Source organism: Amphibalanus amphitrite, unplaced genomic scaffold (genome assembly GCF_019059575.1).
Source record: "Amphibalanus amphitrite isolate SeventyFive unplaced genomic scaffold, NRLGWU_Aamphi_draft 000898F_arrow, whole genome shotgun sequence".
NCBI lineage: Eukaryota > Metazoa > Arthropoda > Thecostraca > Balanomorpha > Balanidae > Amphibalanus > Amphibalanus amphitrite.
Window position 1 is genome coordinate 134,843 of NW_024882392.1, and position 14,361 is coordinate 149,203.

Consider the following 14,361-nt stretch of genomic DNA (forward strand, 5'->3'; position numbering starts at 1 on the left):
AGTGTAGTGGTTAGGATGCTTGCACCGTGAGCCAAAGGTCGTGCGCTCGAATCTAGGCGCGGGTCGGACTCAAATCGAAATTGCAAGCAGAATATGTGTTTTTTCTTTAAAAATCACTTATATTACAGCTAAACGTTCATAAAACTATCGATAACAATTTTTTTTTTTCACTGCGTTTCCTTTTATTGTGCTATTTAACAGAAAGTACAAGCTCACATGCATAAACACATTAACCACATGTACCCATACGAACCGCCGGTGCCGCTCAGAGCCTGTGCTCCCTGGCGCGGCGGTTACAGCGCCCCGCCGGCTCCCTCTGCGCTGACCACTTGGTTATATAGGTCTTTGTGGAGGTAGAAGAATATATAGCCGTTTCTCTGGTGTCCCTCGCCCATAATGTCGGCCTCGTCGACACAGCTGACTCGGCTATCGTTATAGTGGTACCAACGGTCCCTGCCGACGCTGTAGACGTCCGACACGTAGTGTCCGGAGTGCGTGGCGCCGCCGTAGTGGCTGACGATGCCCACCAGCCGGTAGGTAAAGTCGCCGGCCAGGTCCACTGAGCAGAGAGACTGGCCGTCTTCCACGCAGAAATCCGAGAGATGTGCCTGCTCCGAGGTGTCGGCCGGCGCTCCCTTCCCCAGCGACCTCACGATGGCTTCCTGGAGCTCGCCATCTTCGTCCTCGCGGGTCCGCGCCGGTTTGGACTCGGAGTCAGCGTCCAGCACCACCAGCTCATCCTGCGCTGGCGGCGGCGGCGGCAGCGGCTCGGCACCGGTCGCCGGTGAAGAGGGACGCGCCGGCGCTGCGGTTCCGGCCGACACCGGCGATCCGGCGGCGGCGGACTCCGGCGGGCCGGCGCTGGCGGTCGGCACTGATGACGGTCCACAGGCGGCGGGCGGCGGCGACGGACCCGACCTGGGCGCCTCAGACTCCTCGAAGTCGGAGAGGGTGCACAGGGAAGGCTTCCTGCACTTCCACTCGGGAGGCCGGGTGACGTCATCCGCGACATATTCGTTCAGTGAAAGGAACTTGGGAATGCCGACATTGGCGCGGATTTTCTTCGATTCCCCCCCAAGGAAGACGTACCGGTTGAGCTGTAGTATCAGCGTCCTGGGCAGCTGGCTGATTTTGGTGGTGACGCGGCACTCATCATGCTGGCAGTGCTGACAGAGCCGCTCGCGCCGGTCAGGCCGCATGCACATTCGCAGTGCGTCCTGCAGCGTGGGCGTCTCCGTGCCCTGGCGGCGCGGCACTCTGACAAACCAGCATATGTTTTCTTGCCGCTTCAGCGCCGTTTCATGACACTTGGTGCACATGTAGCTCTCGACGACCTGGTACTGAAAGTTGTCTCGCACCGGGTTGTCGGTCGGTCGCCGCGCGTCGATCTCTCCCTTCATAGTGTCTAGCAGGCGCAGCAAGAACTCATTGGCGTCCTGCATCTCGGTACCTCTGAACGCCGGGTCGATGTCGGCGAACACGTCGCGCAGATCGTTGAGATGGCTAGAGACTGATTTGCTGAGTGCCTTCTGGCGCAGCACCATCAGTTTGGCGACGGCACGCAGCGTGCGGCACTGGCCGCTCTCGTCCAGGCCCGAGATCAGGGAAATCATCTCACTGAGGAACGGTCGCAGGCCCAGCAGCGACTGCAGGGTGGCGTTCTGATAGCAGGAGTTCCCGTAGTTGGGTAGGCCGATATACAAAGGGTCCTTGCCATCATTGTCGGAGTCGAGCGGCCGGATGGCCGGGACTAGCTGCAGGCCGCGGCTGGCCGCCTGCGCCTTGCCACAGTGCAGCTGCGGGTTCTTGTCGCCCTCGCCGGACTTGCGCAGCGACGGCGGCGGCCGCATCTGTGGGCTGGCGGCGGACAGCGAGCCGCCGGCTTCGGCCGAGTCACCGTAGAACCGGCGCGGGCCGACGCCAGCCACCTGCAGCAGCTTCGTGTTCTCCCTGTCAGCGCGGTCCGGGCAGCTGGGCGCCCGCTCCTTCGAGCGCGACAGTCGCGAACCCTTGGCCTCGGACGGGTGCATGGTCCCCAATGTAGATCCACCTTGGCTCGACTTTGAGAGGGAATGACTTGAGTCGACGTCAGATGCCTGCCTTCCAGCGTTTTCATCGCTATCTGGTTCTTGGCTGCATGGTGACGACTCAGCAGTGCAGGAAGGCTGCGCATGGACTCGTCGAAGCGTTGACGTGTCGTCAGCTGCTGCCAGTCGCACAGCAGCCGCGTTGCCACGTGCCACTGCCACCGATATGCGCTGCATTAAGTGTTCCATGTCTCGCCGATCGCCGGTTGTCTGAACGATCCGCTGACCGAGTTCTCTTAAGAAGTGAAGACTATCAGTGCCAAAAGCACCAGATGTCTCGACGGCGACTGTTTGGAACAGGTACCGCCGACTTAAGTCAGCGTAGCGTCGACGTTTGCGTCCTTCGGCAGCAGTGGCTGCGGCACTCGCGCGCGATGCGCATGCGGATACTGAGGAGGCACTGAAAGTGTCGACGCACGTTGCATCCCAAATGAGGCATTTCCCCTCTGAGTAAGGGAAGGTTGTGATGCCATCGGGACGGCGTCCGTCGCCGCGATCCAAGCCGGCAGGTTCTAGGACTGCTGGAAGGCCGGCGGCAGCGAGGCCACGTTTGATAATGTTATTGAGCTCTGCGTGGCGGGGTAGTCGACCGGCGCTTAACTGGCAGCTGAGACCGTGCAGACCACGCTCATCAATGTCGGCCCCGCAGCGGCAGCGATGGGGAGCGCAGAGCTCAGCGCCAATCCGCAGAGCGATTGCTGTCCGCAAGGTGTCAGGCTCAATCAGGGTGCCTACACTTGGTGACGGGTAGGCGTTGAGCCAGGCGCCTGAGTGTGGCTGTCCGGCGGCTCGGAGCCTAGCTTGGCACACCTTATCGGTGCTGCTGTCTAGCAGGTGCGTGCTGATAGACTTGGCCTCTGAGCGGTCCCATTCGCGTTGAAGGTGCCGCTTTTCGTCGTCTGGCGGTGTTAGACCGGTGCGGTTTTGCCACTCACTGATCAGACGCCGTGTGGTCTCGTTGAAGTCAGATGAGGTAGTTGCATTGATGGCTGCCACCATGGCCGCAGATGCGACATGCGATGCCAGGTGAGCGGGGAGGGCTAGATCGGAGGTCATCCTCACACCAAGCCCGCCAAGACTGACAGGCAGTGTGGCCTGTCGCCAGGCGTCGTCGCGCATCTGAACGTTGGTGATCGCCTCTAGACCCTTCCTCACGACCTCGTCGATCCCAGAAAGCAAGTCAATGTGTCTGTGGGCTGGGGAACTTCTCAAAAGGTAGAGTAGGCGAGGCATAGAGACATAGTTCTTAAGCAAGAAGAAGGATTGGTGGGGCTCTTCCATGCTTCTGAGACGCCGTACTAGTTTCTCAATCTCCTGCTTGCCGAGTAGGAGTCTGTGTCGTGTTTGAGAGTCATTCATTGGTGCGCCGAGCAGTTCCAGGTCATCCAGGCAGACTTCATGAGCGTCAGGGAGGATGCCGTGCAAATCATCCAAGATGTTCTGTTTTTGCTGGGCCCCTTGCTTTCCCAGGAAGGTGCATTCGCATTTCGCACCGTTGAAGCGCAGGCCAGCCTTCTCAAAGTTCTCTTTGACGCGCTCAATGCTGGCGAGCACTTTTGGCAGCGGACCAGCCAGAGTGCCGTCGTCCAAGTACCAGACGTTGATGTCTGCATCTGCTGCTTTGGTGGCGGTGTCTATGGCCAGCGAGAACAGCAAAGAGCTGAGAGGATCTCCTTGCTGGATGCCGGTTTTAGACAGCACTTGGCTCTCTCCGATGAACAGGGGAGCAGATTGGCTGTACCCTTGCCATACGAGAGAATAGATGTCAGGTGCTCTTGCTCTCACTGCCTCCAGCATGCTGTCTCTGCGCACTGAGTTAAAGGCATTTGAGACATCCAGCTTCACGAGTATCCTGTCTTCGCTGGGTTCCGACTGCTGGATGTATGTTCGAACAGCATGGACTGCCGCCTCACATCCATTTCTTGTGGCCACGCCCAGTTGCACGGGCCTCAGTTCGGCCCCGATTCGTCCGGAGACTGAGTGCGCAGCTACTTTTGCAGTGATGCGGCGGTACACGCTTCCGACGGCAATGGGTCTAAGGCCGCCGTCCTTCTTACGCAGAGCGATCAGAGAGGCGCCGAAGAATGCTGGCAAGACAAACTCAGGAAGGCGGCCACATAACGCCAGATTGACGAGAGCCGTCAAAGCTGTGAGAAGGCGTGCTCCGGCTTCGGCAGTTGTTCTGGAGATCAGAGATCGCAGGTGAGCGGGTCGGACTCCGTCTAGTCCAGCGCTCGAGCTCGGTGGAAATGAGTTGATGGCCTTCAGGACGTCTGCTTCAGTAGCTGTTAGCGATGCTGTGCCCTCGTCGGGCGGTGAGACAGGGCGGATATCTTCGGGTGGTTCCGGGTGTTTCTCTTGCATTTTGCTAATGACATCATCTGTTGGGACCGCAAAAGAATCGTCCGAGGCCAGGAGGCGCAGAGCACCGCGGAGGTCGCCGTCTGTTATCTTCTCTGAGACGCGGCGCAATAGTGCCATGGTGCTAGGTGGGCGATAACAATTGACTGAAAACCAAAATATAGATAACATTCTTATAAAACAAATTCAAATATGGCGGCCGTTGCGCTAGGCTCCGCCCCCGACTCCGCCCCTTCGTGTGACGTCATCTGTGCACTTGGACACACAGGGAGATAGGGGACGACATGGGCCTGCTTGAGGGGAAGCTATGCTAATTGCTCTTGTCCATCCACTAGAAGTTATTAAATATTTTGCCTTGTGTATTCCTAAAGGAGTGGGAACTATTTTATTTGTGCCTTCATGTCAGAATTGAAGGTGGATCATTAAATTTTCAAGGCAGTTTACAAACAAGCATTTGGTCTTTCTCGTATATAAGCAGTGGCTAAGAAGAAAAGGTTGATCAATCCTGAAGTTCAGTCATCGTACCTCAACTTGGCAGCAAGATCCCCAAGGACAGAGGTTATATTGTATACCTGTCCTGTAAATCAAAGCATTTTTGTGCCTGCAAAGGCTTAAGCTATTTGTGGTGTGTTCGGAGTGAGGCTATATGGCCGTTTTTGTTGTATGTTTATGTGGAGATTGAATATAACTGTGACCCTTTGCTTGTTTGTATACTTACTATGGTTAAACAGGGAACAGCACATTCACATAACATACTCACCTAGCACCTAGGTAACTCATAGCTGTACCCTGCAGGATCTGTACTTGTTCATGTCTCGAGCATTAACAAAGCACTTAAGTAGCTTAGTAATCATTTCCCACATTTTCTGAGCATCTAACATGACATACAGCAGTGCAGAGCAGCTTCAGAGAAGAAACACTTTAAATGCACAGACTCACACCAGCCACCCAATGAGCCAGTTCCTCAGTTGACTGTTTCCCTGGATGCAGCTTGGCAAGGTGAGCTAACTATAGGCAAGTTGAAGGTTAGCAGGTAAGACTGAGTTAGGGTGAGTACCTACCTACCTATAACTGGGTGCTTCTGCTATGCAGGTCTTGGGTAAGGCTGCAAATATGTACTTGGGGTTAGGTCAGCTGTCAGGTTATTCAGGTATGCTCATTGCTCAGGTCACATTTTTATGGACACTTGGCAAATTAAAAAACTAGCATAACCTAATCTAAGCTAACCCGACTAAACCTACACAACTGCTGACTATAGGAACTAAGCACCTACCTACTTGTGCCTACATCTCATACCATGTCAAAACTCAAAGTAGAGTTCCTTGGTGGAAGACTACCCTCAGTACTTTTTATCCCAGCCCTGTGAAGAAAACTAATACTTCTAAGCTCTGAGTCACTGCTGGCCATCCACAGGAAGAAACGCTGAGACTGAGAGCTTTGGCATTGTATATTGGACCAACAATCATGAATCACTATCATGAATGACTATGAACACATTATATGATCACATCGTTGCATGGATTGTCACATTGACAATTTTATAACAATCCTTTTTTCAAGAAATACAGTAATGATTAACATCAAAATCAACATAAAGTGGATTTGGTGATCCAAGCTTTCTCCTCCAGTTGCAGTAGCAATGGAATGATCGCATGTTTCATTTGCCAGACACTGAGTAGATAGTATACCTGATGCACATTATAATCTGCACAGCATCTAAGCATAGTAAAGCTGCCAAAGTCCATTCATTCTAGATTTTTAACTTGATAGTTAACACTAATTTATCTTGCTGTTGTAAGATATTCAATATTCATACCAATACATCAATATGCGCTCATCAGTCAACATTTTCTGGCATGATCCTGCTCAGCGTGCACTTCAGCATTGCTCCAAGATCTGCAATATTATAGCTTGTTTTCGGCCAATACGCTCTTTTAATTTTACTTTTATTGCTGATATATGAGCCCGATCAACTTGCGTTTATTAACCAAAATTTAATAACTTCAAGTTCAACTTGATATTGATATTGCTCAGGAAGTCAGGAGTCAGGACCTCTGTCAGCCTCCTGGATACTTCGGATTGTTTTCAGTCACATGCTTCTTAAATATGATATGTCAATCTTAATGGATCCAAAACATCCAACAAAACGACGTACAAGAGTACGGAAACCACCAGATAAACTCAAAAAGCGCCTTGGAACAGAGCCAAGTGGTCCTCCATTTGTTTGTTTACAATGAATGTAGTGCTGATGTATTTTTAGGACTCTGAAGGTCGGCTTATAAAAAAATGAAACGTTTTTACAAAAGTTGTAGAGCAAGTAATATTTATCTGCAAGAACTAAAATATTCGAAAGCCAAACACTATGAAATACATGAATCGGAACGAAAAAGTAACCAAAAAATCCAGCCTAATCACCGGCTCCTAAAACTGCAACAAAATCAGCACTTTTCCCCGCAACTCGTTGTCCAGACGTAAATATGCCTTCAGTGCGCGCAACCTCTCTGGATACGACAGGTGTCGGACAGTTTGTACCAGGCGAGTAGCTCTTCGTTGCACCCGCTCAACCTTCTTCTGATCCAGCTTACTAAACGGTCCCCATACGAGGTTCCCATACTCCAACAGCGGTCTCACCAGTGTCTTGAATAGTAATGGGAGGGTGTTTGAGTCCAGGTTCGCAAATGACCGCCTGATGACCGACAACACCTGAGAGGCCTTCGACACTGCAGCCGCTGTCTGCTCATGAAACTTGAGTTGGTGATCTATGATGACGCCGAGGTCCTTCTCTACGGTCGCCTCGCTGATGGCACTGTCTCCGAGGCTGTAGTGCATGCGAGGGTTTCTGGTCCCAATGTGCATAATCTTGCATTTACTTGCGTTGAAGCGGAGGAGCCACGTTTCCGACCAGCGAAGGAGGGCGTCAAGGTCCTGCTGAAGAGTTGGCATGGAAAGCGCAGTAGGAACGCGGCAGTACATCTTGGTGTCATCGGCGAACATCCGAACGCAGTTCGTTACACATTCGGGTAGGTCGTTAACATAGATAATAAACAAGGTAGGACCCAAGACAGATCCTTGAGGGATTCCGCTTGTAACGGGGGACCAGTCTGATGCGTCTCCCTGGACCTGCACCCTCTGCAAGCGGCCAGTCAAGAATGATCCTATCCACCGTAGGAGTTTGCCGGAGATGCCATATGCCTTCAGTTTCCCGAGGAGGCGCTTATGAGGGACCGAGTCGAAGGCTTTTGCAAAATCGAGGTAGCATACGTCGACTGGTTTACCATCCTCAATAGCTGCGCTCCAGTCGTCCAGGACTTCCAAGAGCTGAGAAGTACAAGACCGCTTCGGCAGGAACCCATATTGAGCAGGGTGCAGCAGGCCATTGTCAGTCAGGTGCGAGATCAGTCGGTCTCTCACCATGGACTCAAGTATCTTGGAGGGGACAGAGGTGAGGCTCACCGGCCGGTAGTTTCCCGGGGACCGTTTGTCTCCCTTCTTGTGGATCGGGATCACATTCCCAGTCTTCCAGTCCGGAGGAAGGATTCCGGAGTCCAGCGACTTCCTGAACAGAGTGCACAACGGGAGAGCAAGGCCGTTTGCTGAATCTCGCAAGGCTCTAGGATGAATGGAGTCCGGTCCTGGGGCACTGATTGTCTTCAACGAGGAGAGCTTCTCAGCAACAGTCGCGGGCGTGATCTCAATGTCGTCAGCTGGTTGACAAACCGGCTCGACTGTCAGTACTGGTAGATCATCGCTGCCTTCCTCTGTGAAGTTACTGGTAAAGAACCTGTTCAATATACAGGCTTTTTCATGATTTGATGTAGCGACTTCGCCCCTTTCGTCCCTGAGGTCACCAACTCCACATCTTGTTTTCAATCTTGATGAAGTATACCTCCAGAAAGCTTTTGGATCGTCCTTTATCCTTGATGCTAGTTGTTTTTCGAAGCTCCTACGAAGGTTTCTCGTTAGAGTTCTAAGCCTGTTGCGACACGTTGCGTACCTGGCAAAATCGATCACATCTTTAGACCTTATGTAGATCTTCCATAGCTGGGACTTCTTTTTCTTCAGCTGGATGGCTTGTCTGTCCATGTACAAGTTTCTGGACCTGAGGGCAGTTGGCACTGCTCGGGTGCACAGCTTGACAGCCCAATCCCATTTGTCCTTGAAGAAGGAGTAAGCGTCAGTCAAGTCCATGGAAGTCATATGGCCCCATTCGATGGAGGCTAGGGTTGAAGCCAGTTGATTGAAGTCCACACGGCACCTCTGGTCCTTGGGAAGAATTTTGGCTGCTGAGTAGCATACCAGTGAAAAACGAAGAACTACATGATCACTGTTTCCCAGGCAGGGATGGTATTCAACATTTCTTACCATGCCCTCTTCATTGGTTAGTATAAGATCTAAAGTGCTTGGAGCTTCACCCACTCGGTATCGTGTCGCCTCTCGAACATGTTGGTAAAGAAAGCAGTCGTGAATGCATTCAATGACAGCATGAGAAGGATGAGTCTCAGGGGCTGTGGACACCTCGCTTTCCCAGTTAATTTGGGGGAGGTTAAAATCCCCCGCAATCATCAGGTGGGATGCTCCATGGTTACATGCCTCTTTCAATGTACTTGACAGCTGTTCAGTGCTTTCCTGCATGTACCCAGAGGGACTGCGGTAAATGCATCCAAGCAACAACTCATCCTGTCCATGGAGGCCAACTTTGAGCCACAACTGCTCCACATCACGTTCGGGGAATGGTACTTCATATACAATGAGTGAGCTGGACACATATATGCATATTCCCCTCTTCCCACTTTTTCCAAGCATTGTATGTGAGGGGTCAAAATTGCTGAAGATTGTAAAGCCTGGGATGTGCAACAAAGCAGGTGAGATAGGAAGAGTCTGAGCTTTGGGGATGACTTCCGTGATCATAATTATATCAGGCATATTGTCACAGATAGCCATGCACAGGTCGTCCCGCTTACTAACAAACTGGTCGGCATTTGTGTATAACACCTTGAACTGTGCACTGTCCGCTGAGTCAGTATGTCAATACTGACGTGGTCTGCTTCCGGAAGACCCACTACCAGCATGGCTGGGAGCATTCAGAGCTGGTTGTTCTTGGACGAGAGAGTCTACAGGTTGACTTTGTTGCCTGTTGGAGCTTGAGACTTCTGGTGCGACTGAAGCTTTTTCACCAGTCTTGGCTGCGGTAGTATCTGAGCTGGTCTTGTCATGTGTGATGGGTTTGGCAGATCCCTTCATGATCCTGCCCTTGAAGATGTACAGCTCTTTCTCTCCAGCCATCCTGCGGCTGTTGAGTTCAGCTCTCAATACTCGGTTCGCTTCTCTTTCCTTGAAGGTCAAATCAGGAGAGATATATATGTTGCTCCACCTGGCACTGTCCCTCAACTGCCTCGCACTTTTGAGAAGCTCAATCCTAGTCTCTACGTTTTCCAGTGTAGCAATCAAGAGTCTAGGTTTGCCAGGTTGCACTTTGCCAGCTCGGAAGGCTTTCGTAACTCTGATGTTGAGTTTCAGTTCCTCTCTGACCAGCTTGATGAATTCCACTTTGTCCCTATCAATACGCTCAGCTGGTGTTTGGCCTTGATCGTCTTCTGGCAAGTTGTGGACCACCACATTGCACTTCCTCCTTTCTTTGTCATTGTGGCTGTCAAAGATGCTTGCAATCTCCTTGGCTGCCTGAGATCCTATGTTCACTGCTGGTGCTGAAGTTTCAGCTGGTTTGATTTCCCTGACAGATTTGACAACCTCGTCACAGGTACCTTTCACAATGCTAGCATATGAATCCTTCATTTCCTTCTGTTCCTTGAACGAGCGTTCAACAACCCGCGTTTGGTGAATCAGTGCAGTCTCCTGCTCCTTGAGAGATCCCTGAACTCGCTTCATGTGCTCCATAAACATAACTGTCAGACCCTCCACTTTGCTCTCAAGGGTTGAGATTCTTTCAGTCTGACGAGTGATTGTGTCAGTCTGTTCAGTTATCTTTTCCTTCTGTAGGGCAAAATGATCCGAGAATTCATGCTCTTCCCCTCTTTTCATTATTGATACCTTGCACTCTGCACACAGCCATGACAGTATCGGGAACCTGTTGAGTGCTCTGTATGCACCGACAGGGACTCCCTGGCAGGAAGAGTGAAACCATTGGTTGCACTTGTCACAATGAACGCCCTGGTCATCCTCTTCAACCGGGTTCCCACACACCAGGAGGTTGGGTCCCCCTTTGCAATGTTTTGACCTGCCATCGCCCTCACTGCTTGTGTGGCTGTGACCTGATCCCCAAAGCCTGTATGCCTCTGGGCTGAGTTTACCAATGCTTTTTGATTCTCCCCCCTTGCATTCACTTTCCTTACCAGTTGCAGACTTGATGATCTCCTCAGAAATCACAATATCCGGAGCGGTATTAAACTGGGACACCGCATCTACCGCATCTACGTCTTCATCTCCTCTAGCAACTTCTTTCTCACTTGCACTTACTTTTGCCGCAACGCCACTGGGCGCAGAAGCATGGCATAATCCCGCTTTATTTCCAATGGCAAATTCATGCTGTTGGTCTTGAGGCGTATCTGACGCACCTTCCGTGAAAATTCCCGCGCGTCGCTGCAAGGGCGGAGATCGCCCAACCGGCATTTCCGCGAGGTGTTCAACGTTCCGTTTCGCATATAAGGGATTAATAGAAGGTAATTCTGGATTTGTTATCTTGGCCGAAGTCAGAGCGCGCGGCCCGACGCACCACGCGTATTTGGAAATTCCGACCTCGACGAGCATCAGAAGCCACCTAACAGGCGTGTTCGAAACCGCAGGAGATGATGATGAACGGGTTTATCGAAACTTGATTGGATGAGCATATCGGTAATAGCGATTTCAGTGTGTGCATTTATTGTTCATAGTGGTGTGAAATGTGGTTGGGGTACGACCGACAACCCGTCGGGGCGAATTTCGCACTGGGGTACTCAAAATTTGAAGAATTTAAGACGTTTCCATGAGTTTTGAAGGTATGGATAAGTTCTAAAAATCCGGTTCTCCTTATCTGGGCCATTAACTCCATACGGTCAAAGAAAGCTGGCACACTACCTTTAAGTATTTATTTTGGCGGGGAAGGTGGGAAACTAGGTTCATGGGGGTAGGTGGATAATTCTGCCAAGTATACCTTCCTGTCTCAAGCCAGGCCTGACTTTGACTTGTCTTGGTCTGACTACCCAGTACCCACTACACAATAGCCGTTTTCACGACGGGCTATCCGGCGACTGGCGAGTGCAACTAATTTTACCAAATCTACACCTAATCTTTTTTACAGCAAATATCTTTATTTCATGAATTTATTTCTGTGTTTTACTCGATGATACCCTCTGATTACGAGCGAGCGAGCGCAGCGAGCGAAGCGAAGTCTTTTCAATATAACGGAAAAATCTCAGTCCGGCCCGGCCCGGCCCGGCCTGGCCCGGCCTGTAACGCTTTTGAGAGGCTTATATCTCAGCAACCGCTGAACCGAATGGCCCGCGTTTTTTTTTTTTTTTGCTGGGTAGCCCCATCCCTTCTACCCCGTAATTGACTACTTTTGATACATCTCAGTGACCGCCGTGGCACGTGCCACGTGAAAAGTCAAGGATGTTCAAGCAGTTTTGCAAAATTAATGATTTTGAGAGGCCCATATCTCAGCAGCGGCTCGACCGATTGTCTTGCGGTCATTTTTATAGGGCAGCTGCATCCCTTCTACCAAAGGTCGGATACTCTTCATCTATGTGAGTGACCCCCACTGCACGTGCAAAATACAACAATAAGAGGTGTCAAATTTGTTCCCATTTCAGTAACTCGGTAATTACTGGGGCGATTTCGCTGAAACTTGGCATACAGGTAGGCACCCACCAGGCAATGCATTCCCATGTGTTGCGGTTAGGGTGCTACTGCACGTGCGCACGTGCAGGGGGCGTTTCCAGATCTCGAGAACGGCTGGGCCGATTGCGCTCAAATTTGGTACACGGTTGGGGACCGGTTAGTAGGGTGCCGTGCAAAAGTCATTTTGGACCCCGTTTGCACGTGCGCACGTGCAAAATGCCGCTTCCAGATCTCAGGAACGGCTGGGCCGATTGCGTTCAAATTTGGCACACCGCTAGCGACCGGTTAGAAGGGTGCTTTGCACAAGCCCGTTGGAAGTACCCTCTCGCCCTTCTGCACGTGCAGGGCTCACTATCTCGCTCGCTCGTTCTTCGCCCAATAGGCGTTTTACTGGTAATATGACAAAGCAGGCATATAGGCAATTTGTGGAACCCTAGCTGATCGCTACTAAGAGACACACTGAGCCTAATTTGACCAAATCTGAACCTAATCTGCGCCAGATGTGCACCAAATGTGTACCAGATGGCCGTCGTGAAAACGGTTAGTATGTACACCGTTGGCGATTTTCGTTTTTCAATGCTCATTTTCATCAGTGCACATTCCCTGGTCGCGCCACCGATGGATGCTCTTGCTGAAATAATCAATAAAACATTTATGAGCTAATCTGGGGGGTGCTGTCATCTCATTCAGGCTGTATCGAGCTTACCGTTTTGATGAGTGCAAATTTTATCGTTCTCAGCGCTTGTTTCTTCAGTGGGATATATTTCCAGAAAAAACCTAAACCCAATCAAGTCCATAACTAGAACATTCGAAAGAAAATCAGAATGTTAAATTATTCAAGCTGCCCCATTACAAGCAAAACTCAAATTAACCCGCGCCCTGCTGGGGGGGTGTTTGAACACCCCCCCTTGTGTTTTTTCGCGAATATCTCAAAAACGGCGGGGCGGAGCGCCACCGTTTTTGGTACACCTTATCATACATCAATTCTACACATGTTGTGAAAATTTCAGACCAAGGTCATTCAAGGTCAGGTCACCAGGTCACTTGAAGTGACCTCACCTCATAAAAACTTTCAATGTCTGTCATAGCTACACCGAGTGACCGATCGCTTTGAAACTTTCAGCGATTGCTAAGGGCAATAGCATGTACAAAATGTATATCTCAGAATTTTGATATCGATGACCTAAGGTCAGGTCAATTTTGCGACCTCGCCATTATAAGTCAATGGGAGAAAATTGAAATGCGCCTCTTTTGGATACAAGACATTATAAACACTCCCAAACACCGAATTACAAGTGGTTTAGACACACTGAACATGAAAATGGTGTCCGTGACCCTTGCTTATGCCCTGAGGTCATCTTAGGTCACGAATGGTATCTAACAGTTTTTCGCAAATAACTTTTGATAGAGGCATGCTAGAGCGATGAAAACGCCTTAGATGTGTTCAGCTCGACGATACGGATCGACTCATATGCAACATGACCCTTTCCGGTCAGGTCATGACCTTGACCTGAGGTCAAATTTTCAAGTTGACCTTTCAAGGTCAAGTTATAGTTCATTCGATGCGTCTTGACGAGAGGAACACGATGCCAGTAAAAGTAAGCTCGTTCAAGGCTTGGGTCAAAAGTTATTGCAGAAAAACTGTTTTCGAAAAAATCGGCTATTTTTGCAGTTTTTGCCCCCTGCAGGCAAAACCGTTGACGTTAGGTCAAATCTGAGAGAATTACTCAGAAAGGGCGTTAATAGGGCTATCAAATGCGCTTTTCTGCGGCGCTGTAGCTCTATTGGTTCCCGAGTTATGCGTTGGCTTCTTGGAAATTTTCGACATTCGACCTGGAAATCGGCGAAAGTTTGCATTCAATGACCTCTAGTGACCTGACCTTTGACCTGACCAAAAAATTGACCGAAGTGATTTCGTCATTATTTTTTACGCTCTTTCGAACGCCGCCTTCCGCGTATCGCTACGTGGCCCAGGAGCCGAGTTACAAGGGGGGGGGGGGTGTTCAAACACCCCCCCCAGCAGGGCGTGGAAATCCAGGACCCCCAGCCGGGCGCGGGTTAAAAAGCCTGGAAAGAAAAA

The 14,361-nt window shown here is 50.7% G+C and overlaps 1 protein-coding gene across 1 annotated transcript; it reads right to left on the bottom strand.

The window, feature by feature from the left end:
- Positions 1–293: 293 nt before the first annotated feature.
- Positions 294–2,030, bottom strand: LOC122367820 (ubiquitin carboxyl-terminal hydrolase 37-like). Its single transcript, XM_043341247.1, has 2 exons — positions 914–2,030; positions 294–745 (listed from the first exon to the last, which is right to left on the bottom strand). The coding sequence occupies exons 1-2, from the start codon at positions 2,028–2,030 to the stop codon at positions 294–296; spliced, it is 1,569 nt and encodes a 522-aa protein (XP_043197182.1).
- Between the last annotated feature and the right edge of the window lie 12,331 nt (positions 2,031–14,361).